This window comes from Hypanus sabinus, chromosome 22 (assembly GCF_030144855.1).
Source record: "Hypanus sabinus isolate sHypSab1 chromosome 22, sHypSab1.hap1, whole genome shotgun sequence".
In the NCBI taxonomy this organism is placed as follows: Eukaryota; Metazoa; Chordata; class Chondrichthyes; order Myliobatiformes; family Dasyatidae; genus Hypanus; species Hypanus sabinus.
The window spans coordinates 34,797,445-34,819,097 of NC_082727.1; the positions used below are offsets into that span (position 1 = coordinate 34,797,445).

General features: G+C 42.4%; 1 protein-coding gene and 2 long non-coding RNA genes across 8 annotated transcripts in view; 1 reads left to right on the plus strand and 2 right to left on the minus strand.

The window, feature by feature from the left end:
• Positions 1-1,440: 1,440 nt before the first annotated feature.
• Positions 1,441-12,761, minus strand: LOC132379498 (uncharacterized). Its single transcript, XR_009507444.1, has 4 exons — positions 12,628-12,761; positions 7,698-7,921; positions 2,406-3,003; positions 1,441-2,272 (listed from the first exon to the last, which is right to left on the minus strand). It is a non-coding gene; the product is annotated as an uncharacterized LOC132379498 (long non-coding RNA).
• Positions 12,647-21,653, plus strand: part of papss2b (3'-phosphoadenosine 5'-phosphosulfate synthase 2b) — a 93,354-nt gene continuing 84,347 nt past the window's right edge. Inside the window, exon 1 of one of the 5 annotated variants that reach the window (XM_059947457.1) lies at positions 12,647-12,768. In XM_059947457.1, the coding sequence (XP_059803440.1) occupies positions 12,766-12,768 (3 nt within the window). In that variant the 5' untranslated portion in view covers positions 12,647-12,765. Of the gene's footprint in view, positions 12,769-19,843; positions 20,023-20,092; positions 20,254-21,653 lie in introns of those variants that run through there. The other 4 variants (XM_059947455.1, XM_059947453.1, XM_059947456.1 and 1 more) reach the window with 4 other exon arrangements.
• Positions 15,556-20,906, minus strand: LOC132379499 (uncharacterized). 2 transcript variants are annotated; one of them, XR_009507445.1, is made up of 4 exons: positions 20,749-20,906; positions 20,567-20,662; positions 19,479-19,591; positions 15,556-15,795 (listed from the first exon to the last, which is right to left on the minus strand). It is a non-coding gene; the product is annotated as an uncharacterized LOC132379499 (long non-coding RNA). The 2 variants fall into 2 exon arrangements; XR_009507446.1 differs by lacking the exon at positions 19,479-19,591.

The following is a 21,653-nucleotide window of genomic DNA, read 5'->3' on the forward strand; positions in this document are numbered from 1 at the left end:
AGCTGTTGTCGTGCTTTTCCCTTGTTCTTTGTATGTGTAACCGTATCCTGTCCCCACACCGCTTCCTGTGTGTTGTAGTTGCTTGTGTTGACACGACTTCCCCTTGTAAATAAATTCTTTATTATTAAAACTGTGTGTGTCCAGGCTTCTACTGTTGAGACTCAAAGAACCAGTTATTTTCCATTACAACACAAGGTAATTCCCACATCCTGTAAAACCATAAATGCAGAGAATGACATTGGCTGGAGGAATTTGGATTTTGGACAATGGTTGATACTGCTGTACTCCATTCATGAGGCTGATGTGCATTTCAGGTAAATGTGCTCAAAGAGCAACTGGGTGACTAGACCAACACAACAAAGCAAGCCAATAGTTCAGGATGTCCTTGAGTGGATTTCATTCTGTAATCCAGTGGTTCCCCAACCACTGTGCCACAGTGTAGCTGACTCATATTGTTTCATACCGCCAAATCATATCCTTTCCTCATGACCCGGTAGCACAAGCTTTGCAGCCCGGTGGTTGGGGACCACTGCTCTAATCTATATTGTTTTTTGAATATTGATGAGGACAAAGATGTCTCTGGGGATTGCAGCCAAAACCAGAATTATAGCAACATGGATAACTTTGCTGTAAAGGCAGGGAAGAGTAAGGTCAAGAAAATAGGATTTTATCGACAATAGGATTCTGTTGACAATGGATGAAATGAAGGGAGATGAGGAACAATTTCTTTAGCCAGAGAGTGATGAATCTGTGGAATTCTTTGCCACAGTCAACTGTGGCAGCCAGGTCTTTATGTATATTTAAGGCAAAGGTTGATAGGTTCTTGTTTGGTCAGGACATGAAGGGATATGGGAAGAAGGCAGGAGATTGGGTCTGAGAGGAAAATTGGATCAGCCATGATGAAATGGCAAAGACTCAATGGGCCAAATGGCCTACTTCTGCCCCTATTTCTTCTGGTCTTATGGTCTAAATTTGATTCAATGATAATCTGTAGTCTCCTTGCTGGCAGGGTCAAGGATATAGAAACATAGAAAACCTACAGCGCAATACAGGCCTTTCAGCCCACAAAGATGTGCCGAACATGTACTTACCTTAGAAAGAGACAGAGCATAAATAACATTTTAATACCAATAACATAAGTATGAAATCAGATGGTGTCCTGAAGGAGCTAGGGAAGAGGTTAAGAAGCATGAGCCCTAAAGCAGCAATTTCCAGGTGCTGACAACTAGAGTTTCAGAGCTATGGGAGGCATCCAATACGATTTGAGAGGTTCAAGTTAATGACCTGTCCACAAAGAAAGTGAATGGGACTGCCAAAATGCAAAGTTACTTCAGTAGCAATGTCCATGGAGTACAGGATAACATTAGGGACTAAGAGCTTCAAAGTTCAAATCTAAAAATAAATTTATTATCAGGATACATATACAGTATGTCACCACATATTACCGTAGAGATTCATTTTCTTGTAGGCATTTACCAGAAATAAAAAAATACAATAGAATTAATGAAAGAAAAACTATACATATCAAAGATTGACAAACATCCAATGACCAAATGAAGACAAATCGTGCAAAAAACGAATAAGAAAATAAATAATACTGTGAACATGAGTTGTGGAGTCAGTTCAGCACGGAAACACAAAAACATAGAAAACCGACAGCTTAATACAGGCCCTTGGGCCCACAGTGTTGTGCCGAACATGTACGTATTTTAGGAATTACCTAGGGTTACCCATAGCCCTCTGTTTTTCTAAGCTCCATGTACCTATCCAGGAGTCTCTTAAAAGACCCTATCGTATCTGTCTCTACTGCCCTCACCAGCAGCCCATTCCACGCACTCACCACTCTCTGCATAAAAAAAATTTACCCCGGACATCTCCTCTGTACCTAACTCCAAGCACCTTAAAACTGTACCCTCTCGTGTTAGCCATTTCAGACCTGGGAAAAAGCAGTTCCTAATCAGGTTCTGGAACATATTATTCTAAGTAACAGATGACAAACTCTGCAAATCTTTTAAGATATCCGTACCAGTTTAGATCCCCTAATTAATAGGTAGATTAAAATCCCCAATGATATTTTGAGTGCCATTCAAACATATCCTGGATATTTTCTCGCATGTGCTTTATGTTATTGGAGGTCACATTTTGGGATTCTATGGATTATTCCAACTTCTGTTTTCTATTTCCTTCTATTCACAATTTCAATGCAAACAGATTCCACGTTATCTATTTCACAACATTCTCTGATACATTCCTTAACAACACTACCCCAGCTCTTTTCCCTTTGGCCTTTCACTTACCAGAATGATCCCACACTAACATCAGCTGCAAACGCAGTTCCAAATACAGATATTGAACGAGAATCAACAAATAAACTAAAATACTCCACAGTGAAAACATTTTAGGACCGAATAGAGACTCGTTTATAAATCCATTCATTTCCCCACATAAATCCATTCCTCACAAATCACCGAAAGGCTGGCAGTTCAAGGCTTGAATCTGAACCTTAATCTCTGGATCAGAATCGAGATCCCCGGCAGCATCCCTGTCATATTCCCAGTCTGTCTGGTACTTTTGCAGTAGTTTGATTGAGTTGAGTGAAGTTATCCACGTTGGTTCAGGAGCCTGATGGTTGTAGGACAATAACTGTTCCTGCACCTGGTGGCATGGTGCCCAAGGCTCCTGTACTTCCTATGTAGTGAGAAGGGAGCATGGACTGGATGATGGGTGTCCTTGATGATGGATGCTGCTTTACTGTGGCATCATTCCTTGTAAATGTACTCACATTTGCCTGTGACGGAATGGGCTGGGTGCTTCACTTTTTGTGGAATTTTCCATTCCTGGGCATTGGTGTTTCCATACCAAGCTGAGATGCAATTATTCAGGATACTCTCCACTACGTGTCTCCAGAAGACTGGCAAAGTTTTAGATGACATGCTGAATCTACACAGACTTCTAAGAAAGTTTGTCCTTCCAAAGTGCAAAAGTTCAGTTTTGAAGAAAGCCCTGAAGAATATCAAAATGGTAGATTAAAATAGAGAGGAAAAAAAGTACTTGCTGAGATCAAAGTAACCCATGAGTGGCAGCAGGAGTTATGGTATGATTCTGAGTGGCTACTTTGCAGCTACCTTGCAGAGGGTGGCTAGTGCTCATAGCTATGAAGAACGTGTGAAATATTGGATGAGGCAAGCAAAGGAAGAGAGGAAGAATTGGAAGTTTAGCATAGTTCAAAGTGGAAAAAAAAATTGTTCGAATGAAGTATATCCCAGCTGTTAAATATTGTGAGGCAGGAAATTGTAAAGGCGCTGAACATCATGTCTCTATCAACCACACATCTTTCCCACTGATCTCCCTCCTGGCATTTATCCTAGCAAGTGGAACAAGTGCCACACTTGCCTCTACACCTCCTCCCTTACTACTATTCAGAGCCCCAAACCGTCCTTCCAAGTGAGGCAACACACTACCTGCGAGTCTGTTAGGGTCATCTACTGTCTCCAGTGCTCCCAGTGTGACCTTCTGTACATCGCTGAGACCTGAGGTAGATTGGGAGACCGTTTCACCGAGCACCTATACTCCATTTGTCAGAAGAAGCAGGATTTCCCAGTGGCCACCCATTTCGATTTTACTTTGCATTCCCACTCTGACATATCGGCCTCCTGTACTGCAGTGATGAGGTGACACTCAGGCTGAAGAAGCAATACCTTGTATTCCGCCTGGGTGGCCTCCAACCTGATAGCATGAACATCAATTTCTTGAAATTCTGTTAATTGCTCCCCTCCCCTTCATCATTCCCTATTCCTGTTTCCCACTCTCACCTTATGTTCTTACCTGCCCATCGCCTCCGTCTGGCATTCTTCCCCCTCCCCTTTCTTCCATGGTCTTCAGTCCTCTCCTATCCTTCTCCAGCCCTTCACCTCTTTCACCAATCGATTTTCCAGCTCTTCGCTTCACTCCCTCCTCCTCTAACAATTTCACCTGTCACCTGCCACCTTGTACTTCCTCCTCCCCTCCCTCCTTCTTATGCTGACTTCTCCTCTTTCTTTATAATCCTGAATAAGGGTCTCGGCCTGAAACATTGACTGTTTACACTTTTCCATAAATGCCGCCTGACCTGCTGAGTTCCTCCAGCATTTTGTGGAGGTAAAGTCATCCTTAATCATGGAAGAACAACACACAATCTACTGGAGGAACTCAGTGGGTCAAGCAGAATCTGAGGGAGAAAAGGACCTGCCGACATTTTGGATTGAAACCTGCATCAGTTCTCCTGTAACCATATAACAATTACAGCACGGAAACAGGCCATCTCAGAACCTTCTAGTCTGTGCCGACGCTTACTCTCACCTAGTCCCACCTACCTGCACTCAGCCCATAACCCTCCATTCCTTTCCTGTCCATATATCTCTCCAATTTTACTTTAAATGACAATACTAAACCTGCCTCTGATTGAAACCAGCAACATCTACCCTGTCTCCTCCCACAAGTGAAATTCCATCCCAAACCTTATCCGCACCAACTCCAATGTAATCACATCCTTTCTGTAATGTGGTGACCCAGAGCTCATGGTACTCCATCTGTTATAAAGTTGTAACACACCCTTTGTGCTCTTGTACTATAAACCCATGTGCCTCTCGGGATCTGTAGACTTTTGACCAAGGTCAACCTGCTCTTCAGTACTTCTTTGGGCCCTTCCATTCATTGTCCATGTCCTACTCTTACTAGTCCTCCCACAGGACATTGTGTCACACTTATCACAATATAATTTCACCAACCATTGCTCTTCCATTTTGTCAACCAATCACTTTCTCCAGCACTCTCCCTCGCACCACATGATCCTTTCTCTACCTACCTCATCTGCTGCTGAATAAACTCCTCTCCAACTCACGTCCACATAATCTTCTCTCCAAAGGGGTCCTCCAATATCCTTATAAAGAGCCTTATTCTGCAAAGTGCTTTATCCAATTCACTTCACTTCAGGGCTTACAGGTCATTACTTTCTACAAGGCAAAACTTATTGTCATGAAAGGCTGTGATTTCACATCACATGCCGATGATAATAAACCTGATTTTAATTGTGATTCTTCGCTCCCAGATGAGCGAAAAACCATTTATGTACGCTTTGAAAGGGAGAATAAAACTACACCTGGGTGAATTCCTGCAGCACCAGGTGACCTTGTGATCTCTGACTCAGAGGCTGATGTCAGAACATCTTTCAAGAGGGTGGACCCTCGCAAGGTGTCAAGCTGTGATGGAGAACCTGGTAGAGTGCTGAAAAATATCTGCGCCAACCAGCTGGAGGAAGTATTCAAGGACATTCCCAATCTCTCAATGCTGCAGTCGCAGTTTTCCCCACCTGCTTCAAAAGTGCAACAATCATACCAGTGCCTAAGAAGAGCAGAGTGAGCTGCCTCAGTGACTGTTGCCCAGTTGCACTCATATCTACTATGATGAAGTGCTTTGAGAGGTTGGTCACGGCTAGAATCAATTCCTGCCTAAGGACTTGAGCCATTGCATTGGGCCTATCACCAGAGTGGGTCTACAGCAGATGCAATTTCATTGGCTCTCCATTCAGACTTGGATTACCAGGACAATAGTAATACCTACGTCAGGCTGCTGTTTATTGGTTACAGCTTAACGTTCATATCTTCATTACTAACCAATGTCCAAAAACTGGGCCTCTGTATCTCCCTCTGCAAATGGATCCTCAGTTTCCTTATTGGAAAGCTACAATCTGTCTCTCCTGTTGTACATACTATATTACAAATTACTATAAATTACACATTACACATTTAGACAGAGCCATCACGTAAAGATTTTTACTCCTCATGTATGTGAGGGTTGTAAGAAATAAAGTCAATTCAATTCCATTCAATTCAGTGCAGATCGGAAATAACATATCTGCTCACTGACGATCAATCAGCACCTTGAAGATACACGCTTAGCTTACTGCTCTACTCTTTCTACACCCACAACTGTGCGGCTAGGCACAGGTCAAATGCCGCTATGAATTTGTGAATGACACACCTATTGTAGGCAGAATCACAGATGGTGAAGAGGAGGCGGAGAGGAATGAGACAGATCAGTTGGCTGAGAGACATCACAAAAACAGCGTTGCACTAAATGACAGTAAGTCCAAGGAATTGAGTGTGGACTTCAGGAAAAGGAAGTTGGGGGAGTACACACCAGTCCTGATTGAGGGATCAGCAGTGGAAAGGGTGACCAGTTTTCAGTTCTGGGTGTCAACGTCCCTGAACCTTTCTAAATCCAATTACTTTAAAATTATTGATTACTGGTGAAATTTTACTGAAAATGTGATGTTTTTGTTTTTTGCAGATGTCTGACGCAGTCAGTCACCTTTGTAAATGGCCATGAACAATGAACTTATGTAAACAAAGAGAAATTTAGTGCCAAAGACCTCCAGGGAGCAGTTATTGCAATACCTCGTGCGAAGTCCAAAGTTCTTTTCATTACATTTGGAAGTTTGGTTTTATAATTTACGTTTTAAGCTTGTTATAGTTTCAATAAATAGTCTGTACAGTAAGATATACAATAGATCAGTCAATATAGCTTAGACTTAGTCAACGCAGTCAATCAAAAGAGCATGGCAGTGTACACTAGATGAATTCCTCTCAATAACTATTTAGGAACAAATACAGTTTTATATTACTGTAGAAGTACTGGTAGTGTTTTAATTTGTTCCATAATTTATTTAAATACATAATGTGATACTCAGTTAAATGGTAGTTGGTCTATTTACAACTTTTTAACTATTTCCATGAAACTTCAGCTAACTAGAGCAGCCACTAAATTTGGCCAAAATGTATTGGTCTCAATGTGTCCCAATTAACCAGAATCCACCATCTTTAAAGGAAAAAAAACATTCACACAGTGAAGTTACTTATACAACGCCATCAAGTATATAATTGGAGACAGAATTACATAACTAACTGGGCACTAAACTAAACTGGTTTAATATTGTCAAATGTACTGAAATGCCATCCATACTGATCATTTTATTGCATCAGTACATCAAGGTAGTACAAAGGAAAAACAATTATAGAATGAAGAATAAAAGTTAGAGATATAAAGTGTAACAGATTTTATAAACTAAGGTTAAAATAAAAAATCTCCATAAGAACTTTTCAGGAAAACATAAGGAAACATCTTAACATAGAGGTGTACAAGACAGAAAGATGTATAGTTCAAATGAATAGCTAGAGACATTTCCAGGGTGGAAAGGCTAAAAGGAGGGGGCATAATTTCAGGGTGATTGGAGAAAAGTATAGGGGGCATGTCAGTTTTTTTTTTGCCCTAAGAATGGTGAGTGTGTGCCAGGGGTCATGGTAAAGACCGATGTATTAGCGGCATTTAAGAAACTGATGGATGGTAAAAAAAAATGGGGTCTATGTGGAGGGAAGGGTAGGATTGATCTTAGAGAAAATTAAAAGATCGCTACAACATGGAGTCAAAGGGCCTATACAGCACTGTGGTGTTCTTTGTTCTGTGCCCCTTTAATGCTCTCCATTTAGACTTGAGGGCACATTAAAGTAGCTTGATGCCTCCTGTTTTCACTACATGTTCACTACTGATTGAGCATACTTCTTGAAATATTACAGTTTCTCTGGTGAAAATACATCCTCAAGCTGTTAGGAAGAAGAGTCCCAGAACTTAGACCCAGTAGCCATTAAGGAATGGCAACATACCTCTGAGGCAGGATGGTGTTCAGCACCATGGATGTACTCTTGGTACTGAAGTGCTGGTTTCTGGACTGTAGATCAAGGATTCTTTGGGGCTTCTGCAGTTGCTTCTTTGGGGAGGGGAGGTGGGGCTTAATGCATTTGTTGCTGCTTGTGCAAAGGGAGAAGGGAACTCCAGGGCTTCAATGTTTCTATCATTCATTCTATGGGGTTACTTGGCCCGTGGGTGTCTGTGAAGAGTACAAATTTCAAGTTATATACTGTATACATACTCTGATATTAAATGAACCCTTTGGTCATGAAGAGTTGTTGAAGTAGACTGACTATATTTAATAGATGGTACATATCACAGTGGGGGAAGAGAATAAATATTTAGGGCAACTAATATGGCACCAAACAAGCAGGCTTCTTTGTCCTAGAAGACAGAGCTCCATGAGCATTGCTGGAGCATCACTCATCCATCCCAGTAGACAGCATTCTATTGCACTCCTGACTGTTGTAGATTGTGGGGAGGATTTGTTGTAACAAGAGCCAAGTTACTCACCACAGGATATTCAGCTTCAGTATTAAAGTAGCCACATTATTAATGCAGATGGTCCAGCTGAATACTTGGCCAATGCAGACCTTAATGTTGTTGATAATAAGGGATTCAATTTTTATAATAACCTTGAATCTCTGTGGAAGATGTTTAGATTCCCATTCATTGAAGTTGATCACTTTTGGGGCATTATATCACAGGGGGACATGGAGACTGGACCCAAATGCAGGACACAGGCACTGAAGTACTAGGGGCTGGACAGGAACAACTAAAGGATAGAACAAGATGGGGAGACCATGGCATGCAACAGTGATCTTGGGGTTCAGAGAGTTCATGGCAAAGGCAGGACCCTTGCTAGGCTAAAGGATGGGTCTATGGGACAAGGAATGCTGGGAGGATAGCCCCCTGGGCAGGCCACATTACTTCTAGGCAGGGCCACCTCCCAGGCAGGAACACAGGGGCCTGGGCAGGTTGGAGGGCACAACCCATCAGGAGAGAGGGGTAGGGAAGGGTCAGAGTCCCCCCACCAGGCAACAGCAGTCCAGCCTGCTTACCCAACAGAGGCAAGGGATCAGAAGGGAGCTCAGTCCAGGGTGACTACAAAAACAGACTTACAGAACTAGATGATTAACAGTGGGTACTCCAGGCCAGGATCAAAGCAGGATAGTCAGGCAAACTCAGAACAACAACCCAACTAAGTCCCAGAGCCCCTTATATACACCTGCCAGCTGATAGGCATCAGGTGCACCTCCTTAAGCCAAGTTGATCCCATTTGGGTTTAAGGGTGAAAGGAGGGACAGCTACAAGACCCAGAGTCCAGAGTCTGCGAACCGGATCAAGACCCGGAATGTGGGTCCAGGACCGGACCATAACACACTATTGTTATTTACCACTTATCGTGCCTAAATGTGGCCAAGATCTTGCGGCATGCAGGTGTGACGCTCTTGTTTAAGACCATGCTTTATTTCATTAATACAGTTATGCTGTTGGGTATTTTATTTTCTGCAGATTTTCTCAATTGCAATGTATTCCTTTAATTACATTATACACTCAAGTAATTCAGTTGATGGAGATAGGCTTGGCAATAGGATGCCCCGGAACATTCTAGAGGGATCGGGGGTAGCCATTTTCTGGAGAGATATGAGAGAATGGAGATGGATGACAAGCATGAGTAAAGGACATGGTGAAATGCTCACATAACCCATTTGGAAGGACAAATGCTGTTGTCAGAAAATCCTCATGCAGACAATAGTCTCATGGAGAACATACAGATAACTTTTAATTAGTTATCACACAGCCTTGGAGAACATTCAATGCTTTGACTTTGAATGGTGCATGGATATTTATTTATGTTTCATTTGAATTGGTTTTTTTTCAAGCAGAATTGTTCAGTATCGTGGGTAAACAAAGTGAAGCAAACCAGATTGATTATGCAACAATGAGCTCCAATGATTATATGCACGCTATAGGTTAATTAAGATATGAATAATGGGCCTTTATCTTTATTGTCTTTGTTATAGCTTAAAATATGTTGTCAATACAATTTCAATTTAAATTTATACTGGTGTGAGTTAAATTATTGCTTTTGTGTCAAACAGTAAATTTACATGGGTGTGTCAATATTCATACAAGCAACAATCTTACTTTCAAACCTGTATGCTTTGTATTTAATTAAACATATTTACCTTAGACATGCTTATTTATTAGAAATATCCTTCTCATTATTATTCCTCATGCATTGTATAGCTAAATTAGATTCAGAACGATAGCTAGCTCGTTACAAGCCTACAGTTGTGGCGGTTACTCAGGTATAAGACCATAAGACATTGGAGAAGAATTAGACCATTCAGCCCATCGAGTCTGCTCCGCCATTCCATCATGGCTGATCCTGGATCCCACTCAACCTCACTCACCTGCCTTCTCACCATAACCTTTAATTTCCTGATCAATCAGAAAACAATCAGCTTCCACCTTAATATATCCACGGATTTGGCCTCCTCGGCAGTCTGTTGCAAAGCATTCCACAGATTTACTACTTTCTTCCTAAAAAAAAAATCCTCCTTACCTCTGTTCTAAAAGGTTGCTATTGAATTTTGAGACTGTGCCCTCTAGTTCTGGATACCCCTAGCATAGGAAACATCCTCTCCACATCCACTCTATCTAGCCCTTTCAACATTTGGTAGGTTTCAATGAGATCCCCACACATTCTTCTAAATTCCCAAAGCTGTTGAACGCTCCTCATATGTTAACCCTTCATTCCCAGAAACATCCTCAGGAACTCCTCTGGACTTTTCCAATGACAACACATCCTTTCTGAGATATGGGACCAAAAACTGTTGACAATACTCCCAGGTGTGGCTGACAACTGTCTTATAAAGACTCAGCATTATCTCCTTGCTTTAATATTCTAGTCCACTTGAAATAAATGCCAACATTGCATTTGCCTTCCTTACCACAGACTCAACGTGTAAATTAACCCTCTGGGAGACTTGCACAAGGTTTTCTAAGTCCCTCTGCCTCTCTGATGTTTGAACCTTCTCCCCATTTATATAATAGTCCACATTATTGTTCCTTTTACCAAAATGCATTATCATACATTTCCCAACACTATATTCAATCTGCCACATCTTTGCCTATTCTTCCAATTTGTCAAAGTCCTGCTCCGTTCACATTGCTTCCTCAGCACTTCCTACCCCTCCACCTGTCTTTGTATCATCTGCAAACTTTGTCACAGAGCCATCAATTCCATTACCTAAATCATTGACAAACAATGTGAAAAGCAGTGGTCCCAGTACTGACCTCCGAGGAACTCCACTAGTCATCAGCAACCAACCAGAAAAGGCCCCTTTTATGCCCACTCACCGCCTTCTGCCTGTCAGCCATTCCTCTACCCATGCCAGTATCTTTCCTATAATGCTATAGGATTTTATCTTGTTAAGTAGCTTCATGTATGGCACCTCATCAAACATCTTCTGAAAATCCAAGTAAATGACATCTACTACCTCTCCCTTGTCCGCTCTGCTTGTTACTGCCTCTAAGAACTCTAACAAATTTGTCAGGCAAGATTTCCTTTTACAGAAACCATGCTGACTTTGACTTATTTTATCATTCATCTCCAAGTCAAAGCCTCATCCTTAATAAGAGACTCCAACCACTGAGGTTAGGCTAACTGGCCTATAATTTCCTTTCTTTTGCCTTCCTCCCTTCTTAAAAAGTGGAGTGACATTTGCAATCTTTGAATCCTCCAGGACCACGCCAGAATCAAGTGATTCTTGAAAGATCATAACCATTGTATCCGTTATCTCTTCAGCAACCTCTCTCAGGACTCTGTCGGGGTGAGTCATCCACCCTTGAGCTTGCCTGGCAACAGGGAGCAGATCTGAGATCTTAATCTAATGTATCATTTGCTCCAACTGTTTGCATGATGTGTGTGTGTGTTTTTTTCTCCTTTTTTTCAGCTCAGTGGTTATGGTCTTTATTTTTAATTGGGTTTTTGGCTTTCTTGTTTTGTGGCTGCCTGTAAGTAGCCAAATCTCAAGGTGACATGCACAAAATGCTGGAGGAACTCAGCAGGCCAGGCAGAATCTTTGAAAAAATGTACAGTTGATGTTTTGGGCCAAGACCCTTCGGCAGGACTCGAGAAAAATAGATGAGGGGTAGATTTAAAAGGAGGGGGAAGGGGACAGAGAAACACAAGGTGACAGGTGAAACTGGGAGGGCAAGAGATGAAGTAAAGAGCTGGGAAGTTGATTGGTGAAAGAGATATAGGGCTGGGGAAGGGGGAGTCTGATAAGAGAGGACTGAAAACCATGGAAGAACGAAAAGGTGGGAGGAGCACCAGAGACGATGGGCAGGCAAGGAGATAAGGTGAGAGAGGGAAAAGGAGATGGAGAATGGCAAGGGGGAGGAGCTGGGCTATTTGAGGGGGAAGTTTGAGAAATCGACATTCATGCCATCAGGTAGGAGATTACCCAGACGGAAAATAATGTGCGTGTGGCCTGATCACAACAGGGGAGGAGGCCATGGATAGACATACTGGAATGAGATTGGGAAGTGGAGTTAAAATGGGTGGTTACTGGGAGATCCTGCTTTATCTGGCGGACAGAGCATGGGTGCTCATCTTCCAATCTACATTGGGTCTCACTGATATACAGGAGGCCACACTGGGAGCACCAGATACTGTATGTGACCCCCAACAGACTCACAGGTGAAGTGTCGCCTCAGTTAGAAGGACTGTTCAGGACCATGAATGGTAGTGAGAGTGGAGCAAATCTCAAAGTGAATTATTTATATATATTTTGATAGTAAATGAACTTTGAATCTTGAATCTTTGATTATTGCTTTGGATCTTGGATACTGCCCTGAGACACACCTCCTACTGATATATGATTAACCTACCTCTGTTCACAGTGACATATCCCTGCACCTGATTCACATTTAGCTTCCATATCTCCCTGGCAGCGTTCTGATCCTCCTGCAGATGACAACAAGCCAACAGAAGGCAGAGGGCAGAGAAGAAGACGGCCAAGAGGAACAATGGTAAGTTGTGGTGTAGCGGCGTCCACATCAGTCTTCAAGGTGAGTGGGCCCTACTTCGAATCCCGCCAGATCCTTGCATGCTCTCCATCTGTGCTGTGTTGAGCATTGAGCTGGCAACCTAGCCTCATTAAAAAAAACAAATACTAAAGAAACAGCAAGGTTGCAATGAGGCATGGAAAGGAACAGAAGAGAGACACAAGAGAATTGAGATTCTGGAAATTGGAGGAACAAATCTTCTGGAGGAACTCAATGGGTAGGGCAGGAACTGTGGGAGGAAAGGAATTGCTGATGACTGGGGTCAAATTTCAGGACTCACTGCTCAACACAGTGAGTTCCTTCAGGAGATTGTTTGATGCTCTAGTATGGTAACAATGTTGGTCTATTCACCAAGGGAAAATGTATTTATCATAGGGAGATTCCAGCAAAGACTTGCTGGACTGTTTCCAGTGATGTTGATTCAGCATATGAGCTTAAGCGGACTGGAACCATTTTCTTTACAGTTTAAAGGAATGAGAGGTGAACATTGAAATTTACACAATGCTTAAAGGCTTGTCTGGATAGATGCAGGGAGGATAATTCCCAGGCCTGAGGAATCACAGGGCATGGGAGCCATTTGAGATTAAATGAAAGTCATTTAGGGCTGAGACACAGGATATCTCTCCCCAGGGTGACATTAATCAGTCATTTTGATAATTGACAAATATTAAGGGAATTGGGGTATAAGTGTACACTGCTGGAAGATAGTGCTCAAGCCATGGTCCAAATGAGTAGTGGAACAGGCTTACATGGTCAAATGACCTTCTCCTGTTTCTTTTGTTCTTATATTCTTAACAGATACCTGCAGTATTTTCCACATAAAGTGCCTATTGTATTGGCACAAAAAAATAGTCCTATCTGATTTCATTCCAAGAACAAGGGTTTTGAGAGTAGAGCTTTGATGGATAATTAATTCTACAGTATACAACACATTCTATTCGTAGCTGTTTATAAAGAGTTATCCTGACCTTGAGGCCTACACTCTGAATGTTATTCATCACTCATTTACGTTGCTAGACCTCAAACCTGGAGTGTGGAGCATGGAACAGAGGCTTGATCTCTAGCTCTTGCACATTCCTGTCCCTAGACTCTAATCTGGCCTCTCACTCTCCCCAAACTCTAACCTCACCCCTAATTCCCTTCCCTGTCCCGAATATCATCCCTATGAACTTAAACAACCAAGTCTGAACCATCATCTCAATGAAGACCACAGCTCAGTTCCATCTTGATCAGATACTACTTGCATTCATTTAAGAAGTTATCCTAACCTAAATCTAACTTTCAGTTGTTCAGTAAATACAATCTCATGGTTTTGCCTACAAATATGTCACAATTTAACTGAAATATTTCCTGTTCTAAATCTTGCATACACTCTCATCAAATGATATTGAGCCAAGTAGCAGTTCTGAACGTGTTGAAAGGCTATGCTCCCCTTTCTCAATCCTTTCTCGCAACTCAGCATTAAACCAAATCTTAGAAATATAGAAAGGTTACAGCACAATACAGGCCCTTCAGCCCACAGAGCTGTGCTGAACATCTTATTCAGTTAGCATTCCTTTCTTGTAGCATCTCCTCTCATTACACCCAAGGGTACAACCATCCTCATTTGGATAGAATATTAATTATTTATTTGTTTTGGCTAGTAATAAAAATTTGCATTTAAAGGATTAAAGTCACTTAGCTATTCTCCTGAACACAGTCTATGACTTTTTACGTTGTTTAAAAATTTTCATTGCATTAAATATGGTGAATGCAAAACCAAAAGACCTGCTGATGGAATCTAATTTAACTAAGAGAGAGAGAGAGAGAAATATTTTTAATATGTCTATTCACTGCCACTCTCTCAACTAAGCTGGTTTGCTAAAAAAACAAACAGCAAGGAGGAATGCGGCAGTTCGAGTAGCATCTGTGGGGGAAGGGAGCTTTGATGCATCAGGGCTGAGAGTGCAGAGGGGAGACAGCCAGAATAAAGAGGCAAGGGGGAGGGTTGAGAGTGGGCTGCCAGGTGACAGGTGAAACAAGATGAGAAAGGGAGAGGCTTGACTGATGGATCCAGGTGAAGGGAAAGAGAGGGGGAAGGTATTGAAGAAGGCTGGAAGGTGATATGTGGAAACAAGAGGCTGCAGGTGCTGGAGTCTGGGGTCAAAGTGATGATGGATGAATGAGGGCTGATGGAACCAATAGGGAGAGGGAACAGGAAAACCAGAGAGTGTGGTGACGGCTGTTTGACAGATGGACTGGACGGCAGGGTTAATGGAACTAAGTGGTGGAAGAAGAAAGAAGATGAATAGAGAAGGGAACACGGGGGTATGGGTTACCAAAGCTATGAAGTTCTCTATTCATACCACTGGGTGGTACCCCGACTGCCCTAGTGTATTATGAGGTGCTGTCCTTTTGAGTTTGTGCTTGGCAGTGGAGAAGGCTGGGGACTGGCAGATCAGTGTGGGAATAGGAGAGAGAGATAAACTGGTGTGCGACCAGGAGGTCAGGATTGCATCTGCCGACAGGAAACAATCACCTAGTCTACAGTTGGTTTCACTCCAGATTCGGGTGTCTGCAGTCTCCTGTGTCTGTAATGCAGGTCTGGAGTTGGAAATATTCAGCAAAATATTTTCACTTGTAACTCTCACTTCACCTGGCGGCTTAATATAACCGCTGCCCGGCCAAACTTAAGAAATCTTGTTTGGGTGGATGCTGCGCAATGTGTCCCCTGTTACATCAATACCCTGAAATAACGAACAGCACACAATATGTGATTAAACAATTAAGCTTTATAACCCTTACTTTGACTATATGGTTAGTAGGGAAACAAAACAAAAGAAAAAAGGCCCAAATCTTATTAAACTTGGAGCTAACACATAGGCCAATTGGTCCCCAATGACTTCCTCCGATCGTCGCTGCCCTTCAGACCCTTGCTCCGAGTCCACCCCGTCCAGCGGTCTACCAAATCTCTCCATTTGCATCTTCTCTCTCCCTCCCTCTCGCAAAAGCCTGCAAAAGCAACTGCTTTCAGAATCACAAGACAAGGCAACAAAATCCTGATTGGCTAACATGCACCCACAGTCCTGCTGTCTCCAGCCATAACCCAAACATTGCTGCTTCAGAGAAACTGTTACCTCAGCGGCGAACATTACAAAAAAACCTTTACATTAGCAGTGAAACCTTACAGCCCGTTACACACTTCTTAACTTCAGCTGAGACAGAAGCCCAAAGATATACAATATAAGGTGAGATTGGGAGAGAACGTTTGAGTCTGGGCTCCAGAGGATAGGGTAGCAACAGCCGAAGATTCAATGGTTCCCCGGCCATAATGGGGAGTTGAGTGGAGGACTGGAGCAGCAGATGTAAAAATAGTGGGAGCCTAAAGCAGTAAGTAAGAGGAGGTCCATGAAACTTTTAAAGTCCATGATAATTTTAAAGTTGGTGGATAAGGATAAGTTAGCACATTGTAGGCTTATCCACAAGATTAAGATGTATGAGATTGGCAGAGACTTGGCTGTTTGGATTCAGAATTTGCTTGGCCATAGACAACAGAGGGTAGTAGTTGATAGTACTTATTCTAGGTGGAGATTTGTGTTTTTCCTGATCCTCAGATATCCATACTGGGACTTCTGCTGCTTCTGATATATAAATGACATGAATGAAAATGTGGATAGGTGAGTTAATAGGTTTGTAGATGATACAAAGATTGGTGACATTGTGTGTGGATAGTGTGGAGGGTTGCCAAAAAGTACAGCAGGATATAGATCAGCCGCAGAAGGCAGTAAAGAAATGGTTGATGGAGTTTAATCCGGTCAAGTGTGTAGTGTAGCACTTCGGGAGACCAAATGTAAATGAACAGTATACAGCTAAAGAAGGACCCTTATCATTGTTGGTGTGAAGAGAGATCTTGAGGTCTTATGGAAGAGAGATCATTGATCAAGTAGTAATATTGGTTGGATCTCAGATACTGCCCCGAAACACAGCTCCTGCAGATATAATGCAAATGTGTGAGAAAATGGAATGATTGACCCAGCTCTGTTAATGGTGACATATGTATACATGCATCAGATTCACATTCGGCTTCCATATCTCCCTGGCAGCTTCCTTTTCCTCCTGTACATGACAGCCAGCCAGCAAGAGAGCAACAAGAGAGTGCAGATGCTGGAGTCTGGACAACAGACAACCTTCTGGAGGGACTCAGTGGCTTGAACCATAGCTGTGGGAGGGAAGAAATTGCTGATGATTGGGGTCAAACCCCTGGATCAGGACTCACTGCTTGACCCATGAGTTTCTTCAGGAGACTGCTTGTTAGGAACACCAGCAATATTGATCTCACCAAAGGAAGAATGTTCTTTTCACAGGTGGGGTGCGAGAAAGACTTAATCAACTGGTTCCAGGGATGGTAGATTTGCCATATGAGCTTAAGTGGACTGGGACAGTTTTCTTTTAGATTTAAAAGAATGAGGGGAGAATTCACTGAAAATTCTCAAAGGGCCCTCCAGGACCACCATCAGAAGTGGCCCATTCACAGAGCCCTCAGCATTCTCAATGACCCTTCCCATCCGTCCCACAATCCTACTGTCAGGCAGAAGGTACATCAGTTTCAGAACAAGGACTGTAGGCTGGGTACAGCTTCTTTCCCCAGGTACTGTGACTTCTGAATACCCTGTTACCACCCAGTACGCAATATTTATGACAGTGCTATCAGCGGTAATACAGTTGTATATTTAACTGTATCTTGTATATGTCAACTTGTAGATCTACAGAATATTTTTTTATCTGTTATTATTACTCTGCTGATAATAATAACAGCAGAATGTGTTTTGCAGCTGGGTTCCTGAGGAATGCTGTTTTCTTTATCTGTGCATATGCATATGGTTGAATGACAATAAACTTGAACTTGAATAGAGACGGGGAACCATTTGAGAATAAGTGGTAGGCCAGTAGACCTGAGATGCAGAGTATCTCCGCCCTGGATGACATCACTCAGTCATTGTGTTCATTGACAAATATAAAGGGAATCGAACAATAAGGGGAGGATGGTGCAGGTAGATGACACTGAGTCATAATCTCAATGAATAGTGGAACAGATTTTACATGGGCAAATGACCTTCTCTTTGCTTGTTTCTTTTATTCCTATATGCTTATCAGTTACCTACAGTATCTTCCATATGAAGTCCCTATTGTGTTGGCTGGCTGAGGAATAGTAATTTAATTTAGAATAAAGTTCAGCAAAAAAATGGACCTATCTGATTTCATTCCAAGAACCTTAAGGGTTTTAAGGGTAGAGCTTTGATGGACAATTAATGCTACAGTATCCATGATACAATATAGACTACTTGTATCCATTTAAAAAGAGTTATCCTGACCTTAATCTAACTTTCAGTTCTTTGCCTTCACTGCTTTGCCTACAAATGTATCACTGTTTAACTGAAATACTCACTGCTCTAAATCTTGCATAGCCTTTCACCAAATGATATTGGGCCAAGTAGCAGCACTGAACATTTTGAAAGACTATGCTCCCTTTTCTCAATTCTTTGCTGTAGCTGTGCAAAACCTATTTTATTCGGTTAATATTTCTTTCCATAGCATCTCCTTCCATTACACCCAAGGGCAATTCCATCTCATTTATTTCTTTGTTTTGACAAGTAATAAAATTTTAAACTGAAGACATTAAAGTTATGCAGTTATCTTCTTGGACACCTCTGGTAACATTTTTCACTCTCTCAAATCCTTCATTGCATGAGAACTACTTCACTCTTCATTCCAAAAGAACTTCTGATGGATTCTAATTTAAATATTTTTATAAAAAATATAAAAATATTTTAATACGCATACTAACTGCCATTCTCTCAACGAATGCAAGTTGGAGTGAGTTGGTCTTAGCTGTTTAGACAACGTCTTGAATAAGTTGACTTGTTGAGGAGCATTTGATGACCCTGGGCCTGTACTCGCTGGAGTTTGGTTGAACGAGGAAGGATCTCCTTTCAATTATTGAAAGGCCTAGATTGAGTGAAGATTCAGAGGAGGTTTCCCATCGTGGGAGTGTCTAGACCAGAGGGCACAACTGCAGAACAGAAGGATGTCCCTTTAGAACAGAGGTGAGGAGGAATTCCTTTAGTCACAGAGTGGTGAGCCTGTGGAATTCATTGCCACAGCAGGCTATGAAGGCCATGTTAATGAGTACATTTTAAGTGAAGGTCAGTATGTTATTGATTGGTAATGACATCAACAGATACAGGGAGAAAGCAGGAGAATGGAGTTGAGTGGGATACAAATCAGCCAAGCTGGAATGCTGGAACAGATTCACTGGGCTGAAGAGCTAATTCTGCTCTTATGATCTTATGCACTTTTATGAAAAGTGAGGGCACAAAGCCAGCAAGGGAGCTTCCAAAGGAAAGGTCCCGCAGTCATGTCATGACTGAGGAGGAATTGAAAGCCAGTCAGGCAGTGAATGGGAACATTGTGGGTCCCTGAGCTGTTGGTGTGAAACTTACCACTGAGGTTAGACATGCACGAAATGGAAAAGCTGCCTTACAGGGAGGGGGGAAACAATTGGCACGGTCTCAAAGAAGCGGTGATTTCCGCAAACTTTTGTCTTCCTAACTTCAATTTAACAATGTTCAGAGAGAGGGAGAAAGTTAAGATTCACGTCCATTTCGCCAAAGCATGAGCGGAAGAATTTGCCGTACCAAGACAGGGCCCCTCCATTTAAATCAGTGGGAGAGGGGGGTTGATGGGGCATATCTTCCGCAACGCCGACAAACACAAAACCTCGGTGTAACCGCGACAGTCCTCGGCAAACCTGAAATTGAAACGCACACTGGCACAAAAGGGGAACTGTTCTCCCTGGAAGTCTGCACTACTGCTCCGAACCCTGCCTAATTTCGACCCCGGTGGGCGCCTTATATACGCGCTAAACTTTCTGCATCTTCGCTATGACCATTGCCCTTAAACAACAGGCGCCTCTCTTCACTTCTTCGCGTAAGTGAGCGCACAGTTTCCTGTGCTTCCACTAGCCGGCAATGACGTGGCGGGGTATTAATATGCAGATCGTTTTTCTGGGGCTAGGGAGAGGGGATTGCTACGTGTCTGGGTGACTTAAAAAGCCATCGTAGCTCCCCTCCCTGCCCAGCCAATTCCATCAGGGAAGCCAGAGAAAGTCGGATCCCGTTTAAGGCGCTTCTGATTCCGCGGACGCATCTGAATATGTCAGAGATTTGGAAACCGAGCATGGTAAGCCACGGGTTTGGTGGGCGGAGGAGCAAGCCGGAGCTCAGACATTACAGAGTCTGTTGTCATCCAGGTAGAACTTTTAATTGTGTGGAGGAACGAACACAGTTCAAGATGATGTGAGTGGATTCCTTTAGCCCGGCACCATTGTACATGATGGCCAGGCATGACAGGGATGGTGGCACCCCACTCCCCAGGCAGGAGAAGTCCTGGCTCTACAGCAACTTTGAAAGGGTAAGTGTGAGCACAGCAGAACCGTTAATATGCGACCACAATGTATGCAATGTGTACATTATGCCGCAGAAGAACGGGACGACGCACAGCTGAATTGCATTAATCTGGATTTACGAATATCGTAGCCATTGAATAACGCAAATGTAAATATATATCTAAGAAGAGCCCAGTAGTACCGAACGGCATAAATATTCAATACAGTGAATTAGTTCTCGTTGCAAACGGTTTTAAAAGCCTGTTGTAGTTTTTGCTACAGCCCAATATCTGAATAGAGGGATGACTTACGAAGATCATGTAGGTGTTCATTACTTACTGCTGGAGTGAGTGATACAAAGCTGTGCTTTTCAGTAGGTCCTAAGTACAGTATGTTCTTGTCTGAGCCGTCTAGGGTGTCACTTGTATGCCTGTGCTGAGGGTAACAAACATTGATTGTACATTATGAACAGTGGCTCATTCATGAAAGCAAACCTTTCACAGTTCAGTATGAAATCAGACCTATTCCCTGGCGATGTTGGGTTTTTTTTGGCATTTCCTTCCATGAATGCCGAATACGGATTGGATGATGCCCGCTGTCTCCTGACAGTTGGGTGAAGACGTACTTTTTCAGAAGAACCACACTAATATGGATTGTTTTTAGAGGGCGGCTCAGCTGGTCACGGTAGGTTAGGTCAGTGTGGTGAAAGCGGACACGTCTCCTGTCTGGTGAAAAGTAGTAAAATGTATTGAAATTTTTCCTATTTACAGTGCTCCGTTCGGATCTCAGATCCTAACAAGGTGTATGTACAGTAGTTGGTTTCTCTGGCGCTTTTCAAGATCAGTTCTTGATTTAATGTCGGACTTTACAATTTATCTTGGTTACAGTGATTCAATTATGGGTTAATGTTGCCACAGAGAAACTTGGGAATTTCTGAAGGAAATTTCCATGTCAAGATGTGCTTCGGGGGACATTTTTTCCCACTTTAATATGAAGTTTAATTTCCCAAGCAATCATAATGGTGAAATACAGAACAGTATCAAGGTCAAAGAGTATAGATTTAAGGTGACTGGAAGGATTTTTAAAGATGTGAGGGGTATCAGAGTGCTCGGTTCTTGGAAGGAGCAGACAGAGAAGATGGTGGAATCAAATACAATGTCTACATTTAAGGAGTATTTAGACAAATACTTGAGGTATAAAATGATATGATCTTAACACAGGTAAACGCAGGTAGATGAGCAAAATAGCCCGCATGGACATGGTGGGCTGATTTTGTCTGTTTCTGTGCTGTTTGTCTATAATTATAACTCTATGATATAACTGGTTCATCCTTTTAGGCTTAAATAAATATTCCCTTTAAATTTCATGTTGTCATAAAAGTAGGACTTTTGACACATTTGCGACAATAGTGGCTCTCAGTTCAATC